This window comes from Aquila chrysaetos, chromosome 16, assembly GCF_900496995.4.
Source record: "Aquila chrysaetos chrysaetos chromosome 16, bAquChr1.4, whole genome shotgun sequence".
In the NCBI taxonomy this organism is placed as follows: Eukaryota; Metazoa; Chordata; class Aves; order Accipitriformes; family Accipitridae; genus Aquila; species Aquila chrysaetos.
The window spans coordinates 14,788,448-14,816,308 of NC_044019.1; the positions used below are offsets into that span (position 1 = coordinate 14,788,448).

The window sequence follows — 27,861 nt, forward strand, 5'->3', positions numbered from 1 at the left end:
TATTGATCATCTGCTGTAGTTTAATCTCATCTGGTTAGTTATGCCCCCACAAGTGCATCCTACCCTTTTCCAAATCCAGTAAATGACTGTAGGTTATTTAACTTTTCCTATCTTTTAAAATTCTTTCTGTGAGAATTCCATCATAAAACAAGACATTACATTTTAAAACATTAGTCACCTCACTAGAAAGTGAATATGAATACTTCTGTATTTTTATTTTTTGGTAGAGAGAGTACAAAGACCGAAGAAGTCTTCAGTGGAAAAGTCAACACCCTGGCAAGGGTGATAATGGCAGGAAAAATCCTGTTTATAGAAACTGGTTAGAGTGGGAGGAGTAAAAGACTTGTTTGCCTTGGAGACTTTGGATTGCAGCTGCTTTGTATCTTAGGTATTGCCTTTCTAGGTGTTTTTGACAGGCTAGGTACATGTCATAAAACCAAACTGTTATCAGTCAAGGATATTTTCCACATTGCTTCTTAATTCTTCCTGCCTCCCCAAACTGGGGGAGGTTTTTTTTCCTCAGGAAAAGGAGTATTTACAGGACTTTGGCTTAAAGGGCTGTCTAAATTTCCATTGAAGTGAAATTTTTGGCCCCTCATTGGAAGGATTTCCTGGGTTTTTTTCTGGGCTAGTTGTCAGTATTCTGGCAAAAGCTTAACAGAAGGCCAGTGGAGAAGGACAAAAAAACCCCAAAACCCTAAACCCCCAAACCACCTTTACCTCTGTGTTTAAGGGATCACATTTTTAACATTACATGTGTGAAGATCTTAGGTCTAGCTTTGGTGTTTGTTTGTTTTGGTTTTTTTTCCACTCACTGTTGAGCTGTGATATGTGAGCTCAATTATTTCCTAGTATTTGGAGAGGCGTGTAAATTTGAGCTCTACAGCAGTTTGCCTCTTCAGTTTGTCATGTTATCTAGTGATGTATTTGTCAGTTTTCCAGTGATTTCTGGTTGATTGTCATGTAACTGTTGACTGGAATAGCTAGACTATATTGGATCAGTGCTTCTGAGGTGTTACCTGTCAAAAGTAATATTTGACTGTTGCTGAGTGAAATCTGGTTTTATAAATTCCAGGGTTTTTTTCAAGAATGTAGAATTTAAAAGGGTTGTTCCTGTTCAACGGGTCCAATCCCATGCTATTTGCAGATCACGTGTTAACTGATTCATAAAATGCTCAAGCTCTGCCTTCATGTGTGGTCTTTTCCTCCTGCTAGTTTTGATTTAAAGGCTGTTCCAGATACTCACTGTCCTCATCAGTCTTAGGAAATCTTTTTCTTAACAGAATGGAGCAGCAGGTATTTAAGATAAAGAACCATTTTGATATTTACCTCAACATGTTATAAGAGACAGTGATTTTGTCAGCTTTCATTGCAAGCTCAGTGTGATAGCTTCTCTTTCCTGTCACTTTTTTTTGAAGATGACTTATGAGAATTTTAGTTCTCTGTGTGAGAGCACATGTACAGTGGCTTGAATAAACCCTCATTACAGGTAGGGGCATCCTGCTTGATACATCTATTGCATTTGCTTTATTCATGATGGCATCACAACAGCACATATCAATCCTCTAGTCAATTAATATAGCTGATTTTCTTAAGCCACCATCTTTTTCAAACAAGTTCTTAGTTTATAGCAGACTCCTGGAGAGAATGCCCACCTGAAGGTTTGACATTTACTTTCCACTTGTGTTCTTCCAGTTTGTGGTTAACTAGTTTTGACATAATACTCCAGTTCTAGTCTGTATTATAAAGTTAGCTAATGATACAAGACTAAATTATCAGCAGGGTTGTTTCTGCTGCTTGTGCTGAGTTATTAAAGATGATAATAAATAGATTTAAAGATGAGTCTCTCAAATGGATGTCCTTTCAGCATAACCTGTGGCTTTTGGTTTATCTTTTGCCCATTGTGTGGTGCTACTTTATTTTCCAGTTCAAATAATTTTCCATCTGGTATAGTAGGAAGCTGAGTTATGTAGCCTCTATTTTTGGCAGTTCTCTTGTATTTTATCCCATTTACCTCCAGGTATTTATTTCCTTCAAAGTATATTCTGAAGTCTTGCACCCTAACTAGCCTGGATCACTTTTTTCCCTTGAATAACTCATAGTCTCACTGCCCCTTTAAACAAAGCTATTAATAAAAATTTCTAGTCATATATTTTGATTCTATCATATTATATTTAATCCCTTGAATCAATAGATTGCTTTGAGTTTTGCTTCATATTTGAAGTATCTATGTATTCAGTATTCCTCTTTAAATACTTCAGTGTTTGTCACTCTCCTTTCTGAAAAGAGAGGCAAAATCATCATTTTGTCCTATTTTAGGTGTTGTCTTCTCTACCTTTCCTCTCTACAGAGCTGAAGAGTCTTGTGCCTTTATATACTTCTCGGATTTAATTTAACTTGACTTTTGGTAATTTACTGGGTTTTGGGTTTGCTTTTTATTGTTAAGAGTAATTGTGTTTGCAAACCAATTCTGTTTTTGCAGGCTGTGCTGATTTGAACTATTTATCTAGTTTGGCCTGAAGTCCTTTCTTACAAGTTATTTCCTGTTTGACTGATAGCTTTTGCACCTCTTAGATTTGCTCATCTGGAAGTTAAAGAAATTCAAATCCTACTTGTTGCTCAAAACCCTAATCATCTGAATCCAGTGGATTTTAGATAGATTTATTAGTTTATCAAAGTTTGTCCTCCTGAAATGATCTTCCAAAAAGTGATTAAAAATTAGTATTGAAATTCAACTAAAAAAGCAAGAAGGTATTTAATGTTCTTAATTTTCCACCAGGAGGTAATTTGCAGCAATATGTATTTGTAATAACATTAGGTTTCTCTCCTTAGCCGAATGTGACCCTGAGGTCAACTATGGGTAACCAAATAAACTTTTTTTTCTTTGCTCATTACATTAGAATTTATTGTTTATCCTGGCTAAGCTTGTGTGTGTACAAATGCCTTGTAGTTTCCTAAACTTCTTTGGATTTAAGGGCATAATAGCCTGCAAATTTTGCTGTAAATAATTCAAAAGTGTCACATAGTGGCATAAAGTTGCAACGTTGCATCACTGGTGTGACTTCATTTTAAGTAATCCCCTGGTGTAGTGCTTTTATACTCTGGTTAGAGTTGCAGAGTGCTTTGAGTACTTACTTGTAGTATTACTTAACTTATTTAAAAAGAGTTCCTACATAAAGAAAATTTAACATTTGTATAGCTAGCTTCTTGATTTGAAATGATTGAGTTTTGTGTTGTGTGCTGCTCAGCAGTTAGCTGAATCTTTATCAGGTGTTTACCTTTCACTTGGTCTGTTAACTTCCTGTTTCCTTGTATGATTGTATGATATTTTTTTTTGTTATTGTGTAATTGCTTAAAGAATACATGTACTAGATACAATTTCACAGGTTTGCCAGCAGGTCTTGTGCAGTTGCGCAGAAGTATTTTTATGTGATAGAACTTGTCTGAGATGTTGGAATAGAAGAACCTTTTTAAGTTTAAGGTATTATACATGCTCCAGATTTTCTTTCCAGGCTTTGTGGCTTTACAGCTTCCTGCTCTAATAGCTTCCCATGGTATGGCTAATCCCCAGTTATATAGAATTTATCCTTTTGAACTGACCAGGGTTCATCAAACCAATATTTTAGCTGAAATAACTAGGTTTAAATGCAATTAAAGTGGCAATTATGGGTTGCACATATTACCCTTCTAAGTTTATGCTATACTGTTTAGACAAGTTAATTTGAGAAAAAAAAAAATGCTAAAAGGAAAAGACCTGACAGTCCCTATCTCTACGTGTTACAGATTTGACCCCTTTTCTGAGACAGTCTAATTTGACTATATTGTCTGGTATGATCTAATGAAATCAGATGCTCAGCTAACTTTGTCAGCTAATAATAGATAACCCACATACTAGTTAAGTGATTAATCACTATTTCAAAGATGAATAAATTGTGATGATTTTCAGAAAAAGTATAGTGCAGTCTGCTTTTTTTTTCTGGACTCCTGGGTGGATTAAAGGTTTCTATAAGCATTATAAAAGCTCTGGATGTAAAACGTAACTGGTCAGAAGGCTTCATCTCTGTGTGCAATGACCCTGCGTTGGACATGAGCAAACTCTTCAAGGTCAATTTATTCTAGGGAGTATCTGGTTGGAGTTTCACGAGTGCTTCAGGCTAGTGGTGGCTGTTAGACTACAGACGATTGAGTTCTACCTCAAGCCCACTGGCTGTTTCAGCAGCTCTCTGCTTTTTGCTTTCACTAGCATTTGTATGGCTGTATTGTGAATTGGATCAGAAACAGATACAGATTAATAACTGCTGCGGTTTTTTGTTTGTTTGGGTTTTTTTAAGTTTATTAGATTTTGTTGTTTGAAACTGCAGTTATCTTAGCAATTCTTTTTTAGATTGGGTATTTTAGAGGTGGTGGTGGGTGCATATGGCATAAGGGATTAAAACAGCCGTAATTTGATACCACGAGATTAGTTCTGAGTTTAGTGTTCTGAATGCTACTTCCTTCCGGTGTACAATTTATCTTTTCCTGCTTTGTAGGAAAAGGTAAACATGGGCGGAACTGATGTGTAATGGTTGATTCTGGGACTATACTGAAGGCTGAATTGCAGAAGTGGCGGAAAAAACATTTGTCTGTCGTCTTCCTCTGGTTCAGCAAAATCTAGGCAAATTCTAATGCAACAGGTCACTGCAAGCATAACAGTTCCTGAGCTCTCAACTTAATCTTAACTGATAATGATGCTGTCAAATAAATTTTCTGTAAAGGAGTCACTGGTCCAGTGAATCTTTACTTTTCAACTTAGTAATGATACACATTTTTCTCCTTATAGAAGTAGACATAAAGCTAATGGTAAACCTCAGACTCCTGAAAATCTATCATCTACACATGGCTTTGCCGGCTTTAGGAATATGTTTGCAGCTATTTAAATACTGTATTATCTTTGAGTTGCAGAAAGACAATGGGACCACTGGCATGCTGACAGAAAACGTGCTTCTCCAAGAAATTGAAGGGCAGAATCAAGAACTGTCAGCTTTTTCTCAAGCAGTTACGAAGTAAGAAATTACTGAACACAAATTAGCTTTTGGAAAAAAAAAAGCTAAATAACTCTTTTTCAGTTAGATTGACAGGGCCAGTCCTATGTTTTTTGCTTGATGGGGTGAATTTCAGTATGTGTCCTTTTCCCTTTCCTTATCCAGTTTTTCCTGGTTTTGTGTTGTTTGTTCAAAAATGCAACAGAGTTGTTCAGGTGTTCAATCAGGGTTTGGATTATCATAGCTCTTCTTTATTCTTTTGGTCCTGTGACTTTCCTGTCACTTTTTTCCTTGTTTTTATAATACTTTTTTATCCTCAAACTATTTTTCTGTATTTCCATATATCTGTATCTCCTTATTCTACCTGTTTTTTAACACAATTTCTTTTGAAAGACTTTGAAGTCTTTTTTTCTTAGGTGATGCACCTCACTAAATCCTGTCACTCGATGCTCTCATTAAATGCTCTCATTTTTATTGCTTCCACAACTGGAATTCTGTAACAAATAAAACCTTCAAACTTGTTCCTGCTTTGATCAGGTGGTGAGGTTTCTTAAAGGTCATACCAAAGAAGATGGGACTTGATAGCCTAGAATACTCCTCCTGGTTTTTTTGCTTACTGCCACAATTTAATGAGTTTGGGTTTTCTTGCTTTATTCCTAGAGAAGACAGACTCGGAGTCTTGCCTTTTTTCCTCTCAAGATCAAAATCCAAGACATAATGGGGGAAATAGAGATCTTTGAATCTGAAGGATAACAGCCACTTTTTAAAACAGGAATGTTTATGAAATGAAAAGCCAACTCCATAAAACCAATGGGTAGTCATATACCTGTGAAACTTACTGATGAACAACATTAAGACAAAGCTCACATAAAAAAGACTTGTTGCAACAGTTTCTAGTTAAATCTAATTTGTTGCCCTTTCTTTCAAGACCCAGTCCTTAAAATGCTGATGGATTTTTGACTGGGCAACTTTTGCTACAGGGATTCCTTTCTTTTTTTTCCGCATTCATGCTATCATCAAGAATCAAGGTGATGAAATAGATGACTGTTATAGATGAGTTCTGTTCTTGATCTCCTACAATACTGCTTTAATGTTGGCAGAAGGTTAAGGTTAAATTATTTTATCCATGTTAAATAGCAGAAAATAAAAAGCAGCTATCAAAGTACTGTCTATTCATTACTAGGTGAATTTTTTATACTGTTTGTGTCCTAAATAAAAGCCTTTTGCTTAATTTAGGCCTCTTAACTTCCACAACTTGGAATAACTACCTTCTGCATAGTATCGAAGTTCAGATTAGACTGACTGCTGAAAATTGAAACTCATAAAGAGTTTTGTGGCCTTTTGTACATAAAAGAAATTACTCTTTCTTTTTTTTTTTAAACTAATTTTTAGCAAATGCTATGGATTAGCTTTTTAAAAACTGTCTTGGAGCTTAGTTTCTATAGAAGCTGGATATGTCCTGTAAGCATTGACCTATTAAATATTTTAATCTGTATGGAAAACCTGCCTAATTATAAGCTAGGTTTTTTTCCTAACTACTACTTGTATAATTACTATGGGCACTGATCTGTTGAGAGTAGAAAAAATTAAATGGTGTTTTGTACATACAATTTAGGTAAAGAGTACAATTTAGGTAGTCTTTACTGTTCTGGCTTGCGGTTATTACCATGTTATTTTGCTGTAGTCTTAGACTTATCCATTGCAATGTTTCATAAACCTTCTCTACTTTCAGATTGAGGACCAAGTTTCCTTATGCTAATCAGCAAACAAATCCAGGCTTTGTGCTGAGTCCAATCATGCTGCAAAGAAATATAAGCGGGGAGAGTGCCAGTATCAAGGTTTCTATAGAAATCGAAGAGTTCCAGCAACCAGTAACTTTTACGTGTGATGGTATGTTCCTGCTTTTTAAATTGGAGTTTGCTTGTAAGACTTAGAGTGGTGGTTTAAGACTGTACACTCAGTCTAGGCTAGTGGCTTTCAGTTTTTGTAATCCCTGGGTCTCAGGTGCATGGGTTGCTTGTGGGGAATGTGGAAGAAGTAAATGAAGAAAGAACCTAATTCTAGGTCAGTGCCTCCATCAGAAAATATTTAGAAGCTGACAAAGTGTAACTTCTGTTAAAAAGGAAAGCCAAGCAAACCAGAACCACTATTCTATCCACAGCTGGGAATGTTAAAATAGTTTTTCAAGAGTTTGACCTACTTTATGATAATTGAGGGGACAACGACACCAGGACTGAGATTCTTAACTTTTAATTTAATTTTTTATTTCAACGCTCTAACACGTGTCTAAATAAATTCTTGCAGGCTATCTGAAAATTCAGACAAATTACTGTTGGGAAATAAGAACGAACACTGAAATTATCTATTACTTGACTTCAACATATGCTTATGCACACAAACACTAAAATAATACTGTTGTGATGTGCCACAACTAGCTGGTCCAGTTTTGTGGGTAACCAGGAGTATTAGTTGGAGTGGAACTTCTAGGTTTGCCTTGTTACTGTACATACATTCATATTATCTGTGCAGTCAAGACTGCACAGCCTGTTTGTATTAAAGGCTGTAACTCTGGATGCTATCAACTGCTGGCAGTTCTTGGTGATAAAGTAGTTGATAATAAATTACCTCAGGAGCAACTTACTTTTTAGCCTCTATACTGCTGTAGTCTCTTAGCCCTTGTGAGCATTCCCATTCCCAGACGGTGTCACCTGGTAGTGGGTCTGTGCTGTGGTGTTTTGTTTATTATTTGGTTCTCTATCTGTAGCACTAGATGCTTTGGAGTTGGTTGTTCTCAGAAGAGATGAAGTTGCTCTATTACTCACTTAAGCTGCTCTAATGGAAAACAAGTTCTCAATGCATAAGTGTTTTCATTCTGTATTAATTTGCTGGGCCTTCGAGTTATTCTGCTGTGATTTAATACTCTTTTGTTAAGAAATGAGGTGGACTGTAAGTGTAGCCTAGGAAGGGTTTCTGCTCTTCATTCTTAAGATTACACTTTCCTAATATTACAGGCTTAATCCTTTCCTACAAAAGGCTTTGGTAGCGTAGCTAAGATGTTATGGCATCGGCCCTTTATTTCTAGAAGTTTTGTGAATACCTTGGAATGTGTTTTGTATTCTAGCCCCACGTCTTACTCTTTGTGCTTTCTGCTCTCTTCCTTTTTCTGATGCTGAAATTAATCACACTTAAACTGCTTGTCTTCTGTAGCTAGTGTAAGATAGGTATCTGTAGCTCATATGTGGCTAGTAATAGGCATATTTAAAGTTACTCTCTTCCTTTAATTCCTTCTGTTCTTGGTCAAGTTGTTGCATACCTTAGCATCCTAATGCTAGAACTACTTTAGTGTGGCTTTCAGTCCTGCTCAGAAGGAGCTGCAGTCTTCCAGTATTCTGACAACTCAATGTGTAGAAAGGACCCAGGAGGGAAACAGATGAACTTCAGAGCTTATTTGGGTATACCTATTCATTTTGCATTTGTTTATTAGACTTTACGTGGAAGTACAAGTCTACCTGAGCAATCATTGCATGTCAGCAAGAAATGAATGTCTTTCAAAAAGATGGAGGGCAGGAAAAAGGTGGTAACATCTTTGCATTACTCCACTAGGCTTTGTAGGACTGGCAGACCTTTGTCAATGCAGCCTGTGACTATAGCCCATAAACTGTTACTGCATCTTTTTTCTCTATCAACCACCATATTCTCTGCTGAAGGTAGTATAGCAGTTTCACTCTAGAGCAATAATAAGTTAAATAGTCTTAATAATGAGTTAAATCATGTTTCTGAATTCATACTACTTATTATTCCTTGTTCTTGAATTCCACATACTCATTCTTCAGATGCTATCAAATACCTCTATGCTTGTAATAATTAAGTCATCGGAGATGAAGCACTTGTGGTATCTTGTGGAAAAGATTATTGTGGTGTTACCTCTCTATATCCACCATGGTAATAACATTTCTTTCTTTACAAAAAAGAAAATTCCAGAAAACTAGGAAGGCCCCTGGAGGGGGGGGTGGGGGTGGGGAAACAACACTCTGAAGGTACTGATTAAAAACAATGCGTTTATACAGTGTTTTTTTACAGAATTTTGAGGCACTTAGTGACATTGGTTGCAAATGATTTAAAGAAGAAGATCAGAAACTAGGTAGAGAGAGATAGAGAGCATTTTGTACTTAAAATGTTTGCGGTGTTAAAACATATCTATGGATTTTTCGTCAGTGACAGCTGGTAGCTGTGGGCAAATGAATTTTGGGTTTGACTAGGATTCTTTCGTTTGTTCTGTAGTTGCTGGATGGCAGAGAAAGACTTTTCAAAAAAGCATTTGGAACCTGATGTGAAAGTACTAGTAGTTACGAGTTGCTTTTTGCAAAGGCTTGGTGATGCTTACTAAGATCTGATCTGTACAATGTGGAAACTGCCCTAGACAAATGGAAACAAAAAAGCAAAAAGAACTTTCAGTAGGATTTGCCTCTGCTACAGCTGATACTTCCTCAAAAGCAGAACAGATAGAGAAGTTCCATCTCCAACTCTTCAGATAATGATTTTTAAAGTCTAAGCAGCTCTGGGATCACTTACCTATTTGAATTCCTTACTAAATAAGGCAAATCTATAATGAAAAAAAAAGCTATCCTCATATATAAACTCCTGAAAACAGACTGCAGACTGGTTTTTGTACTGATGGTCAAGTAACTACACTGTATCCTAATTTAAAAAGGATTTATTGTTTTCTTAAACTACAGGCAGGTTTTATAAGGTGTCTTTGTGAGAAAAAAGTGAAGATCTCAAACTATGAGATTTCGGAGATTATAGAAGCATAAGAGTCTTCCCTAAAGTATAAAAATAAATTTCATTAAATAACTACAATTTGTGGGTAAACAATGGTTAATAATACTTGCTATAGATTTATATTTAACTTTAGATATAATTTCTTTAAACAGTGAGTTCCCCTGTTGAGCTTATAATAATGCAGGCACTTTGCTGGGTGCATGATGACTTGAATGAAGTGGACATTGGCAGCTATATCCTGAAAGTTTGTGGCCAAGAGGAAGTTTTACAGAAGTAAGCAAACTCTTTTTCATTTATATTTAACTTCGTGATTTTTCATTGCACAGTTACTGGAAAGTAGATCTTTAACGATTAAATGTGTGAAAGCAGAAATCTTAAACATAGAAGAGTCACACTTTGCACAAAGATCAGAAGTCTTTAGAGTTGCTCTGGGATACAGCGAAGTAGGTTCCCAACACCTTCCTAGAAATCTGTTCTAATCTGCCATCTGTTGTGTTGAACACAGTTTTTGGGGGTTTTTTTTTTAGATGCAGATTTCTAGAGTATTTCTGTAGATGGATGTTGTAGTTCTCAGCTGCTCTTCAAATACCAGCAACCAGGAAAAAAAAATCTACCAATGTTTTCTAATACTCTGAAATAATCTGTGGGGAATTTTTTTGGTTGGTTTTGTTTTTGTTTTTCCAGAACTAGCGGTTTACAAATTCCCATTAGTTTTCTAGGTTACAATATTTGGTTTCAATGTTAGTCTCAGTAGTTAAGAGCTTTAGCAAAAGTATGGGTATCTGTAATAGTATACTAAGACTGCAGAAGTAAAAATCAGATCAAGAAGTGTGGTGTGGATGTTGATTCACCATTTCCTTATTTTGAGCCAGCAGGTTGCCTTAAATATTCCCTGTGAGTTTTTTAAAAACGCTGCATATTTTTAGTGTAACTATAGCTTTCTTTTGTTTAACAGTAAGCACTGCGTAGGAAGTCATGAATATATTCAGAACTGTCGGAAGTGGGATACAGAAATCAAACTGCAGCTCTTGACCCGTAGTGTAATATGCAGAGATCTGGCACGAACAGTAAGTACCTCCTAAACTGCAGCATCAATGTAAGTCTTCAAGAGTTTGGGAGTTTGCATCAGAGTTGATGGATCTGAGATGTAACCTTTTTGTGTTACAAACAAATTAGTATGTCTGCTTGGTGTTGGGAATTGTATCCTTGTATACTAAGAGGAAGTGAAATAAATACTCAACATTTGCAAGTCAAATAATTTAAGTATGGATAATATCTCTTATTAGACTAAGTACTATAGCTGGGAAAAGTATGCAAGCAAGCATTTGGACTAAACTTGAAGCCTGAAAGAGAAGCAACAAATTTCAGAGTTAAATAAAATTTGGGAACAGTTTTTCAGTTTAATTAGATACGTATCAGACCATCAAAGAGGAAGGGAGGAATGTTTGATATCTGCATAGTTAGGCAATTGATTGCTGTTTCTTCTCTCTTTCCCCTGTCCCTATGTGTACCTGTTTCATAGGCTATTAATTAGTTATTTCTTTTCCCCTTTGAAGAGATTGCCTTATATCTTTACCTTTCTACTCCACAGGTATTAGTAATGAAAATTCTAAAACAGTATTACAAATTATAGAAAGGTGAGAACTGTACTTAATATCTAATATTTTATTGCAGGAACATGATGACAGAACACCCATACATCTAACCAAACACCTCTACAAAGTAGAAAAGCCTTTCAGAGAACCTATTATAAGGTAATATTATGTGGTTATTTTAGTAATCAAGTCCACTGCTGAATTTCTGACCAAGGTTATATTATGCTCCTACACTTGTGTTCATAACTACTATTTCTTGCAGGTCCTCTATTGAAGAGCTTCTTGATGTGTATCATAAGCAAGTTAACATAGCTCTTAAAAATGAGGTAAGGTCATCGTAAATTATTGCTGAACCAAAAGTTAGCATGAGAAGGTTTACTAATGGGATAGTTGGGATAGACCTGCAGGTATTCTTGGGGAAACTGAGATCTGAACAAGCTGTCAAAGGGAAATTTGGAATCATGGATTTTTAGGTAGCTTTTCCTCTTTTCTTGCTAGCTTTTTTTCCTAGCTTTTCTTGTGAACTAATTACTACCTAATCATCACAATTGAAAATGTATTGTCCAAGTCCTGGGGTGCAAAATAACCTTTTCCTCAAAAATGCTGGAGGAGATGAATTTAGGGGAATAGGAAAAGGTCTGAATCCTGACTATGTCAGTTGTTGTCAGCCATGAATGATATATTGGTAACAGATAGGAATCTACACAAAAGTGAGCAGTAATAGTTGTGTACAGTGGCAGTTATAACTGAAGCATGTTTGGAGCACACAAGTTCTATAAAAAGTGTAATAATGTCTTATTCTGCACTATTGGATTAATTAAAAATACATTGTCAAAACCATTGTCTATTTCAGTGTATGATAGGTAGCTTAAAACGGCTTGTGGGTGAAGTAGTTTGGAGTGATTTCCCAAATGCAAAAGCTAGCTGAAGATAACCTGCTTTACTCATTTCTAAAAGGAGAAGCTTTGTTTAACTCCTTATAGTAATGTAACTTGGAGACTTAAATTCTTAAACATTAGATAACTATGTTTCTTAAACAGTTTCTATAAGAACAGTCTTGAAATGAATGACTTAATTACAATACTTTTCATTTCCACTATGTTCATTTGCCTCTCCAGGAATGCAGGTCTTAACAAGCTGATGTCCGCTACTTACGTATTCCCTTAATGTTATTTAATTCCCTTGATGGCGATTCACCATGTTCTCAAGGGTAGTTTTGAACCCAATCTTTTTGTAGAAGTGAGATGTTGCTGCTCCTTAATATGATGGTGGTTTTATTGCTTTGCTCTTGTGGCTGCTTCAGCTTGCTTGTTTAACTGTGATTTCACAGGCTGAGGTGAGGAGTGCAAAACATCTCAATTCAGACTTATGTTCTACTCTTTCTACAGTCTTTTTGAGGATTGGAGATGTACCTTGTAGGTGATGATTATTAGGTCCAAATATCAGCAGCTGTTGTATTTGAAATGCTTTACTTCCTGAAGTGAATTCCTGTATGTATTTAGAAGCTGAAGCTTGCTAATCAAAGTGAAACAGGGTAAAGAAATCCATAAATAACTTTGTACATAGCCTTTGATTTCACATTGTTGGACACTTTAAAATTATCTGTTGTCTTTTTATTGAGATTAATTTGAGAGCCTGTGAGGAAAACAGCAGTGGAAATTTTGCTTTTCATGTGTCAAAACAGCTGTTATCTTCGAAGTGGTAGCTTTGAAAGTATGGCTTAAATATTTACAATGTCTTCTGACTTCTGTGGTTATTTTCTTACCAGAACGAAGTTAATTGTTGCCAGGTAACTCTCAATCCAACAACTTTTCGATTCAAATGGCTTCTTTGCTATCCATTTTTGGGAAGGTCATGAGAATATGTCTGGGGGGATGGGGAGGCTGGGGGCTGGGAATCAGTGTACATCTTACTGAGAGGCTATTACACTAATGCCTCTTATTTAGTTCTAAGTGCTCATAAATGATTGTGAAAGAAACCTATACATTAAGCCTTTAAACAGTTATTTTGAAGCAAGTATTTTCATATTCTACATGTGTTCTTTGAAAATGGATCAAGACTTTGCTTATATTAAAAAACAGAACCCAAGAAGTCTAGGATAATTTAGATTTAAACTAAGTGGCCTTTCTTCTATTTGAAGAGAAGAAGGAAGGGAATATTAGGAGCATCTTGAGTTTGTCTTAAGCAGTGTACCAGCATCTTCATTCTCTGATAAGAACCTGATTTATTCCTTTCAAAAAAGATTCCTGTTAAGTGTGCAACCCCCCCTTCCTTTCCTTCTCCAAGATGACAGTTTGCAATTTTTTCATCTGGAAGAACCATTTAAATTAAATGATATGTAAGGCAAAAGTTGTAACAAACTTTTTTCAAAAGTGTATTAAGGTGAAGTAAAAAAAATAAAATTCCATTATGGAAGTGACAGTATAGTGTAAGTATAATTTGAGCCTATATGTTTGTTTTAAGAGGGCTGAAATTGAAACACAGCTTCTTTAGCATTCCTTCCTCAGACTAATTGAATATCCTTTTTTTAAAACTACAATTTCTTTTTATGCCATGAGGGAATTTGAGCTTAATATCTCATTAGAAAATACTTGTCTGCCAACAGCTTAATAGAAAAGTGGTTGGAAACCTGCTAATGTTTTCTGTGACCCCATTCTAGAATCTGTACTACTATGTTTTTGGCATTGATAACTGAGCTATAAGGAAGTTCTTAATACTGAGGTTTTTGTTTAATCAAATTGTTACACCACAGTTTAATGTAATTGAGATATGCATCTCATAATGAAATTTTCTTGGCAATTCATTCAAAAAAAAAAAAAGAAAATTAAAGCAATACTGAGTTTCACAATTGTGATCAGATCAATCTGTTCTCTCATACATTCCTTATTAGAACCAGCATAAAGCAGTAGATCACGTAATTAAGACTGTCAGAAAAATCTGTTCTACATTCGATTGTGTAGAGACTCCCGCAATAACGGAATCGGTAAAGAAGCTAAGGAGGGCTGTTAACCTTCCAAGGACTAAAAATGCTGAGGTAAACTTTCACGCTATAAATTGCATTCTGAGGTATGCTTTTTAACACTAGATAAATACTATTTCATAATCTTTAGTAGCTGCAAGTACCAGCAACAGTTCTGTCAGGGTTATGTTTGTAGTTTTGGTGTTGTGTTGTGTTTTGTTTTGTTTTGCTTTTTTTACCTGGTATCTTCCATTTATTTTAACATCTCTTTGCTGTTAGTGCATTAATCGCTTGCTTTTGGAATCCTTTCCTGTTCCAAATAGTGACTTTTTTAAAACTAGTTTTAAAATACTCTTTTCTGGTTCTGTAACTACAGACCTGTGTCACAGCAGGCGCTACTAAGTCTGACCAAGGGAAACTGACAGCTAGCTCATGCCCTCTAAAATCAACAGAGTTATGCTTAAAGGAGGAATTCATGTTGTGAATTTTCTGTGCAGTATTTATGTGAATAGCAATAGCATCTTAAAACTCTTAACAGTTCATGCTTCTGCATTCTTGATCATATGGACAAAAATAAAATCTCTCAAATAACACAGATTTTGATGATAAAACTACCTTATGATAAAGAGTTCACTTGAGCAGAATTGGTCTCAAGTCACATTGTCAAAAACAGTCATTAAATGAAGAAGTGTGCAAATAAAAAAGCTAAGTAGTCTTGTAATGCTATTTCTGTTGTCCTGCTGCCTTATTGGTGGTGATTCATGTGCAGTTCTATTCACTTCCAGCTTCATCAGTTAAGTGATATATTTTTAATACTGAGCAGAAGTTGCAAAATGCACAGACCAAATACAGTTGTCACAAGAACAAAAACTCTTGTAGGGAAGTGCAGAAGACTTCTTAAGAAAACTTAGTGAAATACAGCGTATCAAATATTTCTTCAACATTTGCTTTTTTAATAGGAGAAAGCTGTAGAAATAACTACATTACCCTGTAAAAATAACTTCCAAAAATAACGCTATCCCAGTAGAATTTGAAAAAGGTACTTCTTTATCAGTAAAACCCTGCAATTCTCTTGTGATGAACATTGGCTTAAACAGTAATGTGTATGAAGGCGTACAGGATTGCGTTCAGAAACAAAATTGCTGTAAAAATTGGAGCCACCTGCATCTAAACCTTATGTAAGATATTGTTTGATTTTTTTTTTTTTTTTTAAAGTAATTGTTTTGTGGTTGGAAGAAGTGGCCAAAAAGTAAAAGAAAACAGTAGATTGTCAAGTAGAAAATTACATGTGTAGTGCTGTTTCAATAGTTTGGCATCCTGTTATCCAAAAGTACTTGGACTACTTGACAAGTATGGTGGAAACATATGGCAGTTTTTCTGAGAGGGGAAAATGATGTGATTTTTATTTTTTTCCCCTTAAGTTTCTGCATGTTTTTTATAAGAATGTGAATTTTTTTTGGCAGTTAAAACTTAATGTTGACAAGCTGCTCAATTCATACACTAAAAGTGTAAGGACAGCTTTCATTTTTCTGCAGTGGTTGTGGCAAACTTCTTAGACTTTCTATGAAGCATTAGGAATTCACTGAGTTTTGTTTTTAAATCACAAACTTGGTTTTCATTAAAAGTTTTAGTTTTATCAGAAGTTGAGTTTGGCATGAAACCCTCCCTTATTAGAGGGGAGTAAATTCCCATGATTTCTTTGTCACCTGTTGGCTTCAACAGTGTTCTTGTTGAGACTAGACATTGCTGTAATACTGCATCATGTTTAGACTTCCATTTTAGCAGACTAAGAAGCAAACACAGCAGATAGTACAAAGTAACAGTACTTGCTGTTCAGTTTTCTCAGTTTAACATTTTTTTATTCAGTAAATTTATAGTAACTCTGCCTACAAAAGGTGTCTTAACAAATGCCTCAGACAAAACAGCTGTTCAGACTTAAATTACTGGGTAGAGAGCTAACAGCTTCTGTTTTCATCTATAACAGCCCTGACCAAGTTTTATCTCTACTCAGAGAAGTTAGAGTATCCTGAGCAATATTCCAATGTACTGTGTCTTTTAAGAGTTCATAAAGGGTGTCAGAATAGTTGTGACTTGACAAAACGTGAGCTGTTGAACCTGGTGAATAGTTGCTGCATGATATGGAAATTGTGATGCTGTCGGTTAACTCTTGAGGAGCTTTGAGTAGAGAGATGTTACATAAACCCAAATATGGGCCTAATCCAGATGTTTTGTGATTTCTGTACAACATACTTAAGAGCAACAGAAAATTAATATGGGTTTCTCGGTATTGAATTCGCTCTAACTTTTCTGTGTAGGTATCCTTAAAATGTGGCGATGACACTAGCAAGAGCTCATCTGGTGAGTAAAGTTTTTCAATTTTATTTAAAAACTGCTTTCAGGTGGCTGTTTTAGGAAGATATGCATTAAAGATTAATTATAATTTAGGTTCACTGCAGCCTGAAAACCCTCTGAAAGTGAGTATAGACCAGTTAACGAAAGCAGTTGAGGCCCTTCTGCGACTCCATATGAATTCATGTAGCAGTTCTGCAGCAATTTCTCCGAAAGATAGTAAGAGTACCAAGGAAGCATGGACTGCCACAGAACATCTCCAGTTCACAATATTTGCTGCTCATGGAATTTCTTCTGGTTGGGTATCAAAGTGAGTAATTTATTATTTGTAAAATTCATCCTTTTATAGATGGGGTTTTTCTTGTTTAATTTACTTTCTTTTCCTTGTCCAGTTATGAAAAATACTACTTGATTTGTTCTCTGACCCATAATGGAAAAGATCTGTTTAAACCTGTTCAGTCCAAGAAGGTTGGCACATACAAGAACTTCTTCTACTTGATTAAATGGGATGAACTGTAAGTGACTTTAGCATGTTAAAACTAAGATATTTTGATTTAGCCAGTACCTACCTAGCTAGCTGCTGAATACAGTCATTCAAGCAACGCTTGGTTCCGATTCCATTTGAAGTGTTGAAAGAACAATGTGTGCGACTTCCTGACCAAAATCAGAAATATTTTTCCAATTGGTATTTCACTACTGATTTTGAAAGTGAAAATGGAAATGCTGGACAAGTGCTCTGTGCTAATGTGTTTGTAGTATACAGTTATAAGGAGTTGGGAAGGTCATAGCATTCCTTGTAATGGGAACAGCTTGTGCTGCTTAAAGAAGGATGAATAAAGCTTGCTTATAAGCAGTGCTCAAATTATGTAAATAGGGAGGAAAAGCAACTGACTTTTACTAACTTTCATGTTGAATTGTTTTTTGCTCCAAGTACATTGTAACAACTTTGTATCTGAATTTAAAATCTAATTTAGGATTATTTCTATAAAGAGAGCAGGTGCATAAGTGCTTAAGAGTATCTGTAGCATGTGAGAATGTGTGGTTTGAGCTACTAAACTTCAGTTTCTCTTTATGGGGTGGAGCAAGAGGGTAGAAAGGAAGAAGGAAGGCCATGCAGAGAAGAAATAGGGAGAAGATGGCAGGTGATACCTGATAACTGAGAGGGGAAGATATTTTTCATTATCTATGCACAGCTTACTTTTTCCCACTTAATAGTAATCAGGCAGCCTGTCATAACTGGAGCATCAAGTGAGTTCCATGTTGCCCTATATGTATTTCTGTGACTGTTTTTAAAGGTCAGAGGTAGACCCTGAGGAACACCCTGAAAGTCTACAGTGACAAATTATTTCAGACCAGGAATGAGAGTTTCAGGTTCTAGAATACCTGCCTTCAGAGAGTACTCCAACTACCTTTTTTCCTGATGTAAGGGATTAATTGTCAGATTTCCTGCTGGCAAGTACTAGTGTATTACAGTGAAAGATGTGTTAGATTGCTTATAAGCTGCTTAATATAGTTCTAGTGTTTTATAGTCTTAACTGGCTTAGTAATACGCTGTGATAACTCTTAGAATGATATTTTGATGTGTTACAGAAAAATCAAACTTAAAGAACATTTTAAGCAATAAAAACAGTGTAAACAAAAATCTGAGTTTGAATTGCTCAGTGAGGTATGTACTCCTCAGCTGCTTTCTTTATGGGTGTTGGTTTTATACCAATTGAATTTAGCTTTCAGTAGTTCTTAATAGATTCTCTCATTTGGATGGGAAACTATTGTCAGGTGACTCTTTAAATCTGAGAGATTAGGAGGCAGCTAAAATGGAATTGTGTGTGTCCTCCTAGTGAGTAGAGTGGGAAGACTGGTTATGCTGGACAGTGCAGTTCTGTGTAAGGAATGTGATTTAATAGACAAAGATTAAAAAGGGTTGTTCCAAATCTGGCTACAGTGCAGAAGTATAATTTAGCAGTTTTTGCAAACTATTGGTACAGGAGATAAAGTGGAGTGAAATATGATTGCATGGAAATTTAACACTTGTTCTTCAATGTTCATTAACTTCTTGAAAGCAAGAAGCATCAACAGATAATATGGATAAGCCTGTAACTTACTAACAACTGTCTTTCCTCTGACTTATTTTTAACACTTTTATTTTACAGAATAATTTTCCCCATCCAAATTTCACAGCTGCCTTTGGAATCAGTCTTATGTCTGACTTTATTTGGAATCCTAAATCAAAGTAGTGGGAGTTCTCCTGACTCAAATAAGCAGAGAAAGGGCCCAGAAATATTGGGTCAGGTTTCTCTACCTCTTTTTGATTTTAGGCGGTAAGTATCCAAAATATGGGTAATATTATTAATGTGATTTACTCCATATAAAGCTTACTCCATTCCCATAACTAGAGAAGCTGCTTCTCTGCCACTGAATGTGGTAGGCCATGATAAAGGTAAGAATCATAAACTGTATTGTTACAGAAATAATACCTTCAATTAAATAGGGTACAAAACACGATTCTGTGTTGTAGTATTTCCATCTAACTGGCTGAAAAAACTTAGCTGCTGGAGGAAGTTGAATATTGTTTGGATGAAAGTGGTTTTATTTGCAGGGATTATTCATAGTAATGTGGGCCAGAAGAGGTCATGTTAGTACCAACTGTTTGTAAGTATGGAGCAGTTGAGTATGTAAGTATAACTCAAGATGTTCTTCGAGGAACCCACTGACATTCAGGTGTTGCCCTATAGGTCATATGCAGTTGAAGTATCTGCAGGTGTGACTGTTTACTGAATTGATAGCCTTCCTTCTACTGAAGGAGTATGGTCTTGATAGGTGGCATTTCATGAGTTCTAATACCTGATTAGAAGATCTAAAAGTGCATTTATATTGGCTAGAGGCAGTTCAGTCAGTATTCGCATATATTTTAGCAGATGAAGTGTAAACAGCCAGTTCTCAGCCAATTCATGAGCCATGGTGGTAGAGAATGCAACTTGCAAAAGAAGTGTTTGCAGCAAGCCTTGGATTTAGCAGGAATAGTGTCTAGTGCAATACAAAACAGAACAGAATCCTGACAGCAGGTAAACAATGTGTTATACTTCTATCATGTCACTGGGAAAGAAGCACTTTGCCTTAAAACTGTCTTAAGATAGGAAAGAATAGCTCTTATCTTCACCCGGTCCTGTTTGTAGAGCAAAATATGGTGATGGCTGAAATTTTAAAAATAAAAGACCTTAATTTTAAGGTCTGCAGTATTTCTAAGTACTGTTATTCTTTAGAGGCATCTTTGCATTGGCTGCAAAACACTCAGTGCTGCATGTTTATAAGTTTACGTATGCAGGAGCCAAGCTGGAGAGTTTTGGTTATATTGATTTTTTTTTTTTTTCCTTTTAAAATTTCCTAAATCTGATAATAGGGTGGTAATATACAAGCCAGCAAGAGAATCAAAATACTGTTTTAAAATTTAGTTATATTTTAAAATACAGGTTTATTTTCATAGGAAAAATAAGCCATTTCTTCCATCAGCCTGTTTCTGAGTAACAGAGATCCCAGGATATTCTGCAATTACTCATTTTGATTCAGAACTGGATTTATTGAAAAAATTAAAATAAAAGGATAGTTAACAACTGTGTTCAAACTAGAAATATGCCATATTTCTAGTTTGAACTGGCCTTCCTTCAGGTACAGCTGCTGGATCCTGCTATACCTTTTTCACCAAGAGTGAAAAGCTTACTGTAGCTTTCCTCAGTTAAGTGTTCCTGGATTTGTTTGAGTTACCTTGTCCTTGAAACTTTCATTATGAAGTGTATTCCAAAATGCTTATCACTTTGGTAGCTATTCAATGAAACATTAACCAATAGATTTGAACCACGGATGCCAGAATTAGGCATGATGTTGCAGACTTGATCACACCATTGCAAAATAGCTTCAGGGTTTATGCTTAAGATTTCCTATTTATGTGTGCTTCTGACTTCTAGGTCTTACTGGAAGCTTAAATTATCTATAATTGTCAACCAAGGCTGCAGAAAGACAACTAAGTCTTTCCTGGACAGTTACTTCTATGTATTGCTTATGTCTGTTCCATGTGGTTTGCATCCTCTGGTTCTAGATACTCTACTTGCTCTGCTTCCTCTTCTGTATTGGTGACAATTACAACAGCTTGAGGGTGCGTAAGACTTTAGGCTTTCCTGCATTGCAACAATGGCCTGCAGCTGTTTTCAGTCTCCACTGAAACTTGGATTTCTTTTCATAAATTATGCTTATTTCGGCCTTCTGTGTAAATGTTTCATTTCGGTCTCCTATGTAAATATCACATTTCACTTGAAAGTTCTTTTGATTGAAAACATGGCTTTCATTTTGATTTGAATTGCAAATTTATCTTGTCTTCATGCTGCATGGTGTTCTTATAGTAGTTAGTTTGGGGAGAAAACTGTATTATCTGTTTATGCAGAGCACTACAGTAGAATGTGTTATGCCAGAGTTTACTGAACAGCCTATATATGGCAACTGTAGAGATGCAGGTGGTCTAATCCGCTTGCAGTCTACATAAATTAAATCCAGACCTAGGTAATTAAAGTTACTAGCCAAATATTGCAGTTACAGTTGAGAATAGCATCAGTAGCAGGCAGGAGCTAAAACTTTTAGCTAACTAAAACATAGGAAGAATTAAAGGTCATATGTGTGCTCTGGAAGAATCCATAGTCAAGTTAAAATCCATTCAGATGACGTGTATGGAGTGGCTTAAAATATCTTTATTTGTGGATGAGACAGAAGGCTGTGGCAAGTATATTAAACCGGAGGATTATTAAAAAGAACAAGCTGTTACGCTTTAATGGCATGATTTAGTAATTTTTATTGGCATCGTAAGCTCCCAGTTAATCAATATTTACATATAAAGAACTGTTCTTTCTTTGAAACACATATAAACCCGAAAACATCTTTCAAAATATACTTAAGGCTTGGCCTTCAAGCAGTCTTTTGAGACTCTATTTTGATTTTTAAAGACTGGTAGAAGTTTTATATACCTAACATTCAGCACTTAACTGATTTATGAAGTATCCTCAGTTGTGCCTTACTACAATTGGAAATGGTATTAATATTGGGAATAAACTTGCAAATATAAATGTCATCTGATATGGGTTTGTAGAATCTAGGAATGTGGAAAGTCCAGGCAAATGGCGATGTCTGTAATATTCATATGCCTGTATGTTTTTTCTGAGAAGTTAAGAAGGTGTGTATGTTCAGTTTATTCCTCAGAGGCAAAGGTATTCCTTTTCTCCCTGAAGAAATAGGGAGCGTTTAATTTAGGTGTGTCAGCACTGAACTTTTTCCTTTGCCTTTTCCAGCCACAAGTTGTCTGGAGCATTTTAAAAGACTTAAAGTATAGAAGACATCCAGTGAAAAGAAATAAATTTATTTGCCACTTGATGATCATAATTCCCTTTTTTAAGCTCTGAACTGTATTAGCTAATATGGTTTGATTTCCTGTGTTCTTTTCTGAACATCACTGTTGAAATACTCATCATAAGATAAATTCTTCTCTGCAGTAGAAACACATAATCAGCTTGAACTGTCCTCCTATACCACATTAATACTTTGGAATTGTTTCCTTGTAGTGACCGTTGATCTTCTCCAAATAGTATTTTAATAACTAATATCTTGTTGAAGTAAACAGACTGTGACACTAATACCTGTACATGCTTTTTTTTTTTAGACTGTTGACTTGTGGGACAAAGCTCTTGCAACTCTGGACCTCATCACATCCACATCATACGTCAGGGACGGCCAGTAAGAAAGGAAATATGGAAAGAATAGTATTGCAGGTTATATATAATTCTGACTTGATCTGACTATGTTTTGAGTGAACATTGTGACTCGTAACTCCTATGTGAGTGGTAACAGAGCAGTTGATGTTTTGGGAAGAATGTAAATATTACTAAGTCATATTTGAAAGCCAGTATAGAATAGTGATTACAAAACATTAAGGGCAAAGAATGGAAAGCTGCTGTAAGTGTATACAAGTCAGTTATGGAATTACTATCTGGAAGTAAGAGAAATTGGAGATGCCTTGGTAGTACATGCTATTGGTACTGGAGGGAACATCTTTGAAAACTGGTCTATAGAAATATATGCTGAGATGGGAGTTGTCTAGACCCAAATAATAGCAATTCCAGTTTCTTTACAGAATATAAGCACCTCTCATTCTAAATTCTGAGTCCAAATTTCTCTCTGAAGAGAAGGCACCTTGTTAGGTATGGCTTAGCAGTCCCAAAACATGGTCGGAGTTGGTGGTTGGGTTGAAACCACTGGTGCAGATTTTAATAGTTCTGTGATTAGTCTCCACTCTAAGGATCCTCACTTCACTTCTGAGGAGTACTCCAACTACTGCACTGTGCAACAACACAGTTGTCATACGTTTAAGGACCATAGTTACGTAGAAGAGTTGAGATTGAAAAAAATATTCAGGAAAAGAGTTACACATGGAAACATGTTACACACGTAGAACTAAAGAGTTCAGATGCTTAAACATCTGAGGTTGCTGGAAGGGTGAGCTTTCTTTACTGTTATTAAGGACTTTCATAATCTCTTTTTTTTTTTTTTTTTCCTCCAGATTGACTTTCCATCCCATGCTTTTGATATTGAATATAAAATTCCTCAAGCTGCAAAGACTACTGTGCATCATTCCATAGAAACATTAGAAAAACCATTGAGAGAACATCTCCTTGCCATTCTGTCCAAGGATAACACTATTGGGTATGTTCATCTCTTTCTAGGTATGGTTTCTTTGTATGTGACAATTTGTGGCTAGGGTACGGAATGCTTATTTATTCTTGAATTTGTTTAATATGGTTCTAGTATATTTTGAAGACCTGTAGAGACTTAAACAAGAGATTGAATTAAACCTGCGAAATAATGGTGTTGACTTAATGAATTTACTTGTGCTTTCCAATGCTGGTGTCTTAATATTCTCCTGTTACAAGACTGCTACCCTTCTGGCTGCCTGTTATATATGCCTATTCCTACTTGGCAGTTTTTTGGTTACAGGGAGCAGTGGCAATTTCAACAGTGGCTGTTCATATGCCATGAAAGCTTTTCTGGCAGGCTTTCCCATTTGTATGCACCAAACTAACATTAACATTTTGGTTTATTTCAGATTATACTAAAAACTTATTTTTGTCCTGCCCAAATTGTAACTTTGAACAATTGTTTCCATAATGTTTGAGGCTTTATTTTGCTTCGTTTTGACTTTTGTGGAGGAAATAGCCATTTTACTTTCATTGCATTTTGTGTGTTAAATTATCTGTACATACACAATGACCAGTAGCATTGGGGTTATTCAGGTGATGGTCTGTATGCGTGTTATAAACTGAAATGCTTTTGTCTGCAGGTTATCAAAAGAAGATAAAGAATTTTTGTGGGAGAAGAGACATTATTGTCATAGTCATACTAGTAGCCTACCAAAAATATTGGTTAGTGCCCCTCACTGGGACTGGGCAAGTCTTCCAGAAATATATTCGTTACTTCAACAGTGGCCTCCTTTATCACCCTTAGCTGCACTGGAACTACTTGATTCAAAGTAAGAAAAACAATGTAAATAAGTTTTCTGTGTGTATTGTGCATTAAAATACTCTTCTTCAGTAGAAGATTCTGAATGGCATTCTTATGGAAAATATTGCTGAATTTCTTTTAGCAATAGCTAAATTTTCTTAAAATTTTGAATAACATATGCTTACTTTATTAATGTAGGCTTAACCAAGTCATGTAGTGAAAGAATAGCAATAGTGGTTAGGATTCTGAAATCTGATTTGTGACAGGACAGCAAGCTATACAGCCAAGCTATTAAGACTGAAGTTTTGAGAGGTTAGTATGCTTGTCCTAAACATGCACACGTGTTTGCATCTTAGCTAATGAAGGTCCTCAAACTTGTAGGTCCTTTATTGAGCTGTTAAAAACTTTATATTGGTTCTTTTGTATTTAGCTGATTTCAAAAAAGAAAAAAAAATCCTACATGACATGAGCAGAATAAACAATGTGGATTTGTGGTGACTTCTAGGTTTGCTGATCAGGAAGTACGAAATACAGCTGTGAATTGGATAGAGACATTAAGCGATGATGAGTTAACAGATTTCCTCCCTCAATTTGTCCAGGTAAAACTTTCTCCTACACTGGAGCTTGAAATTTTTTGCTCTTGAAAACCCAAAGGAAATGCTGATTACTAGTAGCAGCAATGCAATTGCATGCCTCTATACTTAATAGCCTTAACGCATCGTAGGGAAAACAATTTGAGTAAATAATCACTTTGTGATTGTCCTATGGATTTGCGGTGATTCTGTCTGTACATTAGTCATAAAATCTCAGTCTTCATCTAGAATTAAATCTAGATCTGGTTTATTTCATTTTCTTCGTATTTAGGCATTGAAGTATGAAACCTACCTTGACAGTGCTCTTGTCAGATTTCTTTTGGCTCGGGCACTGGGAAGCATTCGGATAGCACACTATCTATATTGGTAAGATGTTACTTTGTTCCATTGTTCACGTAATGTGTTTACTATAAGATTAATATTTCCAGAAAAAAATGTTTGTTCTTAATATCATAGTTTGAAACAGTGAACATTGTGAATGGGGAGTATACAAAATGTAGATCCTGTTTTTTTTCATGAAAAACAGACAGTGGCTCTATGAGGCACAAACTTCTTGCCTTTTTATCCTGTATATCAGTAACTTCAGATATATATAGTACTGATTCACTAAGATATTTTAATGTCTTGGTATTGCATTGTTTGCAGTATTTTCCTTAGGAAAATTTTACTTTAAATCCTTTATTTCAGGCTTCTTAAGGATACACTGTATGATCCAAAGTTTGGTGTAAGGTATGAGCAAATCCTTGGAGCTTTTCTTTCAGTCTGTGGAAAAAGGCTGAGGGAAGAGCTGGAGAAGCAGACCAGACTAGTGCAGCTTTTTGGAATGGTAGCAGAAAGAGTAAAGCAAACAAGTGGATCTGCTCGGCAGGTGTGTATATATTTTTAATATTTTTAAGGAAGATGAGACTGAGTAAACCCCCAAAACAATCCACTCAATTGCCTTTTTAGTCTAAGTTCAGCAAAATGTTATGTATAATATATAGGAAGATTTAGGAATCCATTGCTCTGCATTTTAACAAGTTAATGGCTTAATGAAGTTGATGTTTTTGTCAAATTTGTTGTCTGAAACGTAAGATTGTATGAGGTGATAGGGTAAGAAAGTAGGATGGTTTCTGTGTACAATAAACTGGAATTGGATTTAAACCTACTACTGCTGAAGAATGATCCCATTATGCAAAAGAATGGGATATGTTTATAGGCTCTATATTCATAATAATATGAACTTCCAGTTTGATGGAGTGGGATGTTATCATGTGTTTCAGTAAAAAAAAAAAAAAAAAACCCACACAAAAAAACCCCAAAACTCAAACTTGTGTGATATTAGTGTTGTACTGCTAGGCTTATGTATTTTAAATAGCTAAAACAGCAGTTACAATTTCTAGTGTTCCTTTGACACTGAGGAATTAAAACATTGGCTTCAGGATAACTTTGTCCAGAAGTTTTCTGTAGATGCTCTAGTTAAAAAAACAAAACAAAAAAAAAACCCCAACAAAAACATTTCAGCTGACATGTTCCTTTGTCTGCAGGCTGCCTTGCAAAATGGTATGGAACGTGTGCAGTTATTTTTCTTGAAGAACAAATGCCGTTTGCCTCTCAATCCCAGTCTTGTGGCAAAAGAGTTGAACATTAAGGTACTGCACATTTGGAGTTTCAAAACCTTTTTGGAAAAACTACATTTAGGCAAAGCTTTTACAAATAGAAAAAAAAAAATCAATTGAGGTGCTTGAAAGCTCTTTATGCTGGGGGGAGGGTTTTAATTAAAAATTCTGATTGAACAAGGCAGTGAAATTAGCCGAGTAAAGATAAAATTTATACAAATACTTGTGTAAAATTAATGAAGGTACCTGTATTAAAAAAAAAAAAAAAATCTGTAATAAGTTATTATATCTTCAGACCCTGTCTTTCTTGAGACCAACAATCCTGGTTATAGTAAAGCAGGAAGAAGTCCTGTTTGCAGTAGTAATCAAAAGAGAAAATTGAACACGGCTATAAAGTTCAAACAATGGGTAGATACTGTGAAACAGGTGAAACTACCTGTGACTGGTTGTGTCCAAGAGATGCTGTGAATCCAGGGAGGCAGACAGTACCTTTATTTTATTCTGATGGTCCAGCAAATAATAATGTAGGAGAAGCCAGTAAATTATTTTTCCAGAACTCTGCAAGGTTTGACAATATCTGCTCAAGCACAATCTTGATTATATCATCATGCATGACTGAGAACCTAAAGGTCTATGAACACTGGATTTAATCCCGTGTGGCGAGACAGTTCATCTTGCTTTCCTTATTTACTGTAACTATTAAACCATGGATATATACTTGAAAGCAGATAAATGAGAAAATACTGTAACACATGCAAATACCTGGTTTTTTTATATCTTCTAGCTTTGAAAAAAAAAAAAAAAAGGCTGCTGATAAAATATTTATCCATGTTTTATTTGCTCTTCCTTTCAAAACATATAAAACATCATCACTGTGCAGCACTGTTGGCTTTTGTACAAGAATTCAACAAATAACAGCCAAAGGGCTCTTTATTCAAAGGAAGCACGTATTAGCCACAATTGCAATGTTAAAAGTCTGAATAGACACATTGTGTGTCAAACCTGCTTGTTGTCAGAATGTCTTGTTTTCTGGGCTAGCAGGAATACTCCTTTTTGAGTATTAACACTAAATCTACTTGTAGGCATGTTCTTTCTTCAGCTCCAATGCAGTACCACTGAAAGTTGCACTGATAAATGCAGACCCTTTGGGAGAAGAAATTAATGTGATGTTTAAGGTAGGCCTTACATGTGTATTGGAGAAAAAAAGTTGAATTATAATCACTGTTTCATTGGTATCAGTTAACTTTAGCATAGACCAATAAGTTTAGTTATTTTGTGAGTTTGCTCCTGTGTATCTAGAAACCAAGGTCTGAACAGGTTGTAAAATGTGAAAGTAAGTCTACCACATGTGAAAACTTAAATGTAGCCTATTTCTCTTTTTAAGTGTGTAGCTATGAGGAAGTAAGTAGCATAATGTATAGCTAAATCATAGAA

The 27,861-nt window shown here is 35.6% G+C and overlaps 1 protein-coding gene across 4 annotated transcripts in view; it reads left to right on the forward strand.

The window, feature by feature from the left end:
• The window catches only part of PIK3C2A (phosphatidylinositol-4-phosphate 3-kinase catalytic subunit type 2 alpha), a 76,592-nt gene that overhangs the window by 34,860 nt on the left and 13,871 nt on the right, over nucleotides 1-27,861 (forward strand). For 3 of the 4 annotated variants that reach the window (XM_041129251.1, XM_030039072.2, XM_030039076.2), the window contains 19 exons: nucleotides 4,936-5,042; nucleotides 6,754-6,911; nucleotides 9,956-10,076; nucleotides 10,759-10,870; nucleotides 11,478-11,557; nucleotides 11,661-11,724; nucleotides 14,289-14,432; nucleotides 16,673-16,715; nucleotides 16,803-17,016; nucleotides 17,099-17,221; nucleotides 18,857-19,024; nucleotides 22,402-22,510; nucleotides 23,299-23,441; nucleotides 24,076-24,264; nucleotides 24,742-24,835; nucleotides 25,101-25,195; nucleotides 25,517-25,697; nucleotides 26,356-26,460; nucleotides 27,510-27,602. In XM_041129251.1, the coding sequence (XP_040985185.1) occupies nucleotides 4,936-5,042; nucleotides 6,754-6,911; nucleotides 9,956-10,076; nucleotides 10,759-10,870; nucleotides 11,478-11,557; nucleotides 11,661-11,724; nucleotides 14,289-14,432; nucleotides 16,673-16,715; nucleotides 16,803-17,016; nucleotides 17,099-17,221; nucleotides 18,857-19,024; nucleotides 22,402-22,510; nucleotides 23,299-23,441; nucleotides 24,076-24,264; nucleotides 24,742-24,835; nucleotides 25,101-25,195; nucleotides 25,517-25,697; nucleotides 26,356-26,460; nucleotides 27,510-27,602 (2,343 nt within the window). The remainder of the gene's footprint in view (nucleotides 1-4,935; nucleotides 5,043-6,753; nucleotides 6,912-9,955; nucleotides 10,077-10,758; nucleotides 10,871-11,477; nucleotides 11,558-11,660; nucleotides 11,725-14,288; nucleotides 14,433-16,672; nucleotides 16,716-16,802; nucleotides 17,017-17,098; nucleotides 17,222-18,856; nucleotides 19,025-22,401; nucleotides 22,511-23,298; nucleotides 23,442-24,075; nucleotides 24,265-24,741; nucleotides 24,836-25,100; nucleotides 25,196-25,516; nucleotides 25,698-26,355; nucleotides 26,461-27,509; nucleotides 27,603-27,861) is intronic. The other variant, XM_030039078.2, reaches the window with a different exon arrangement.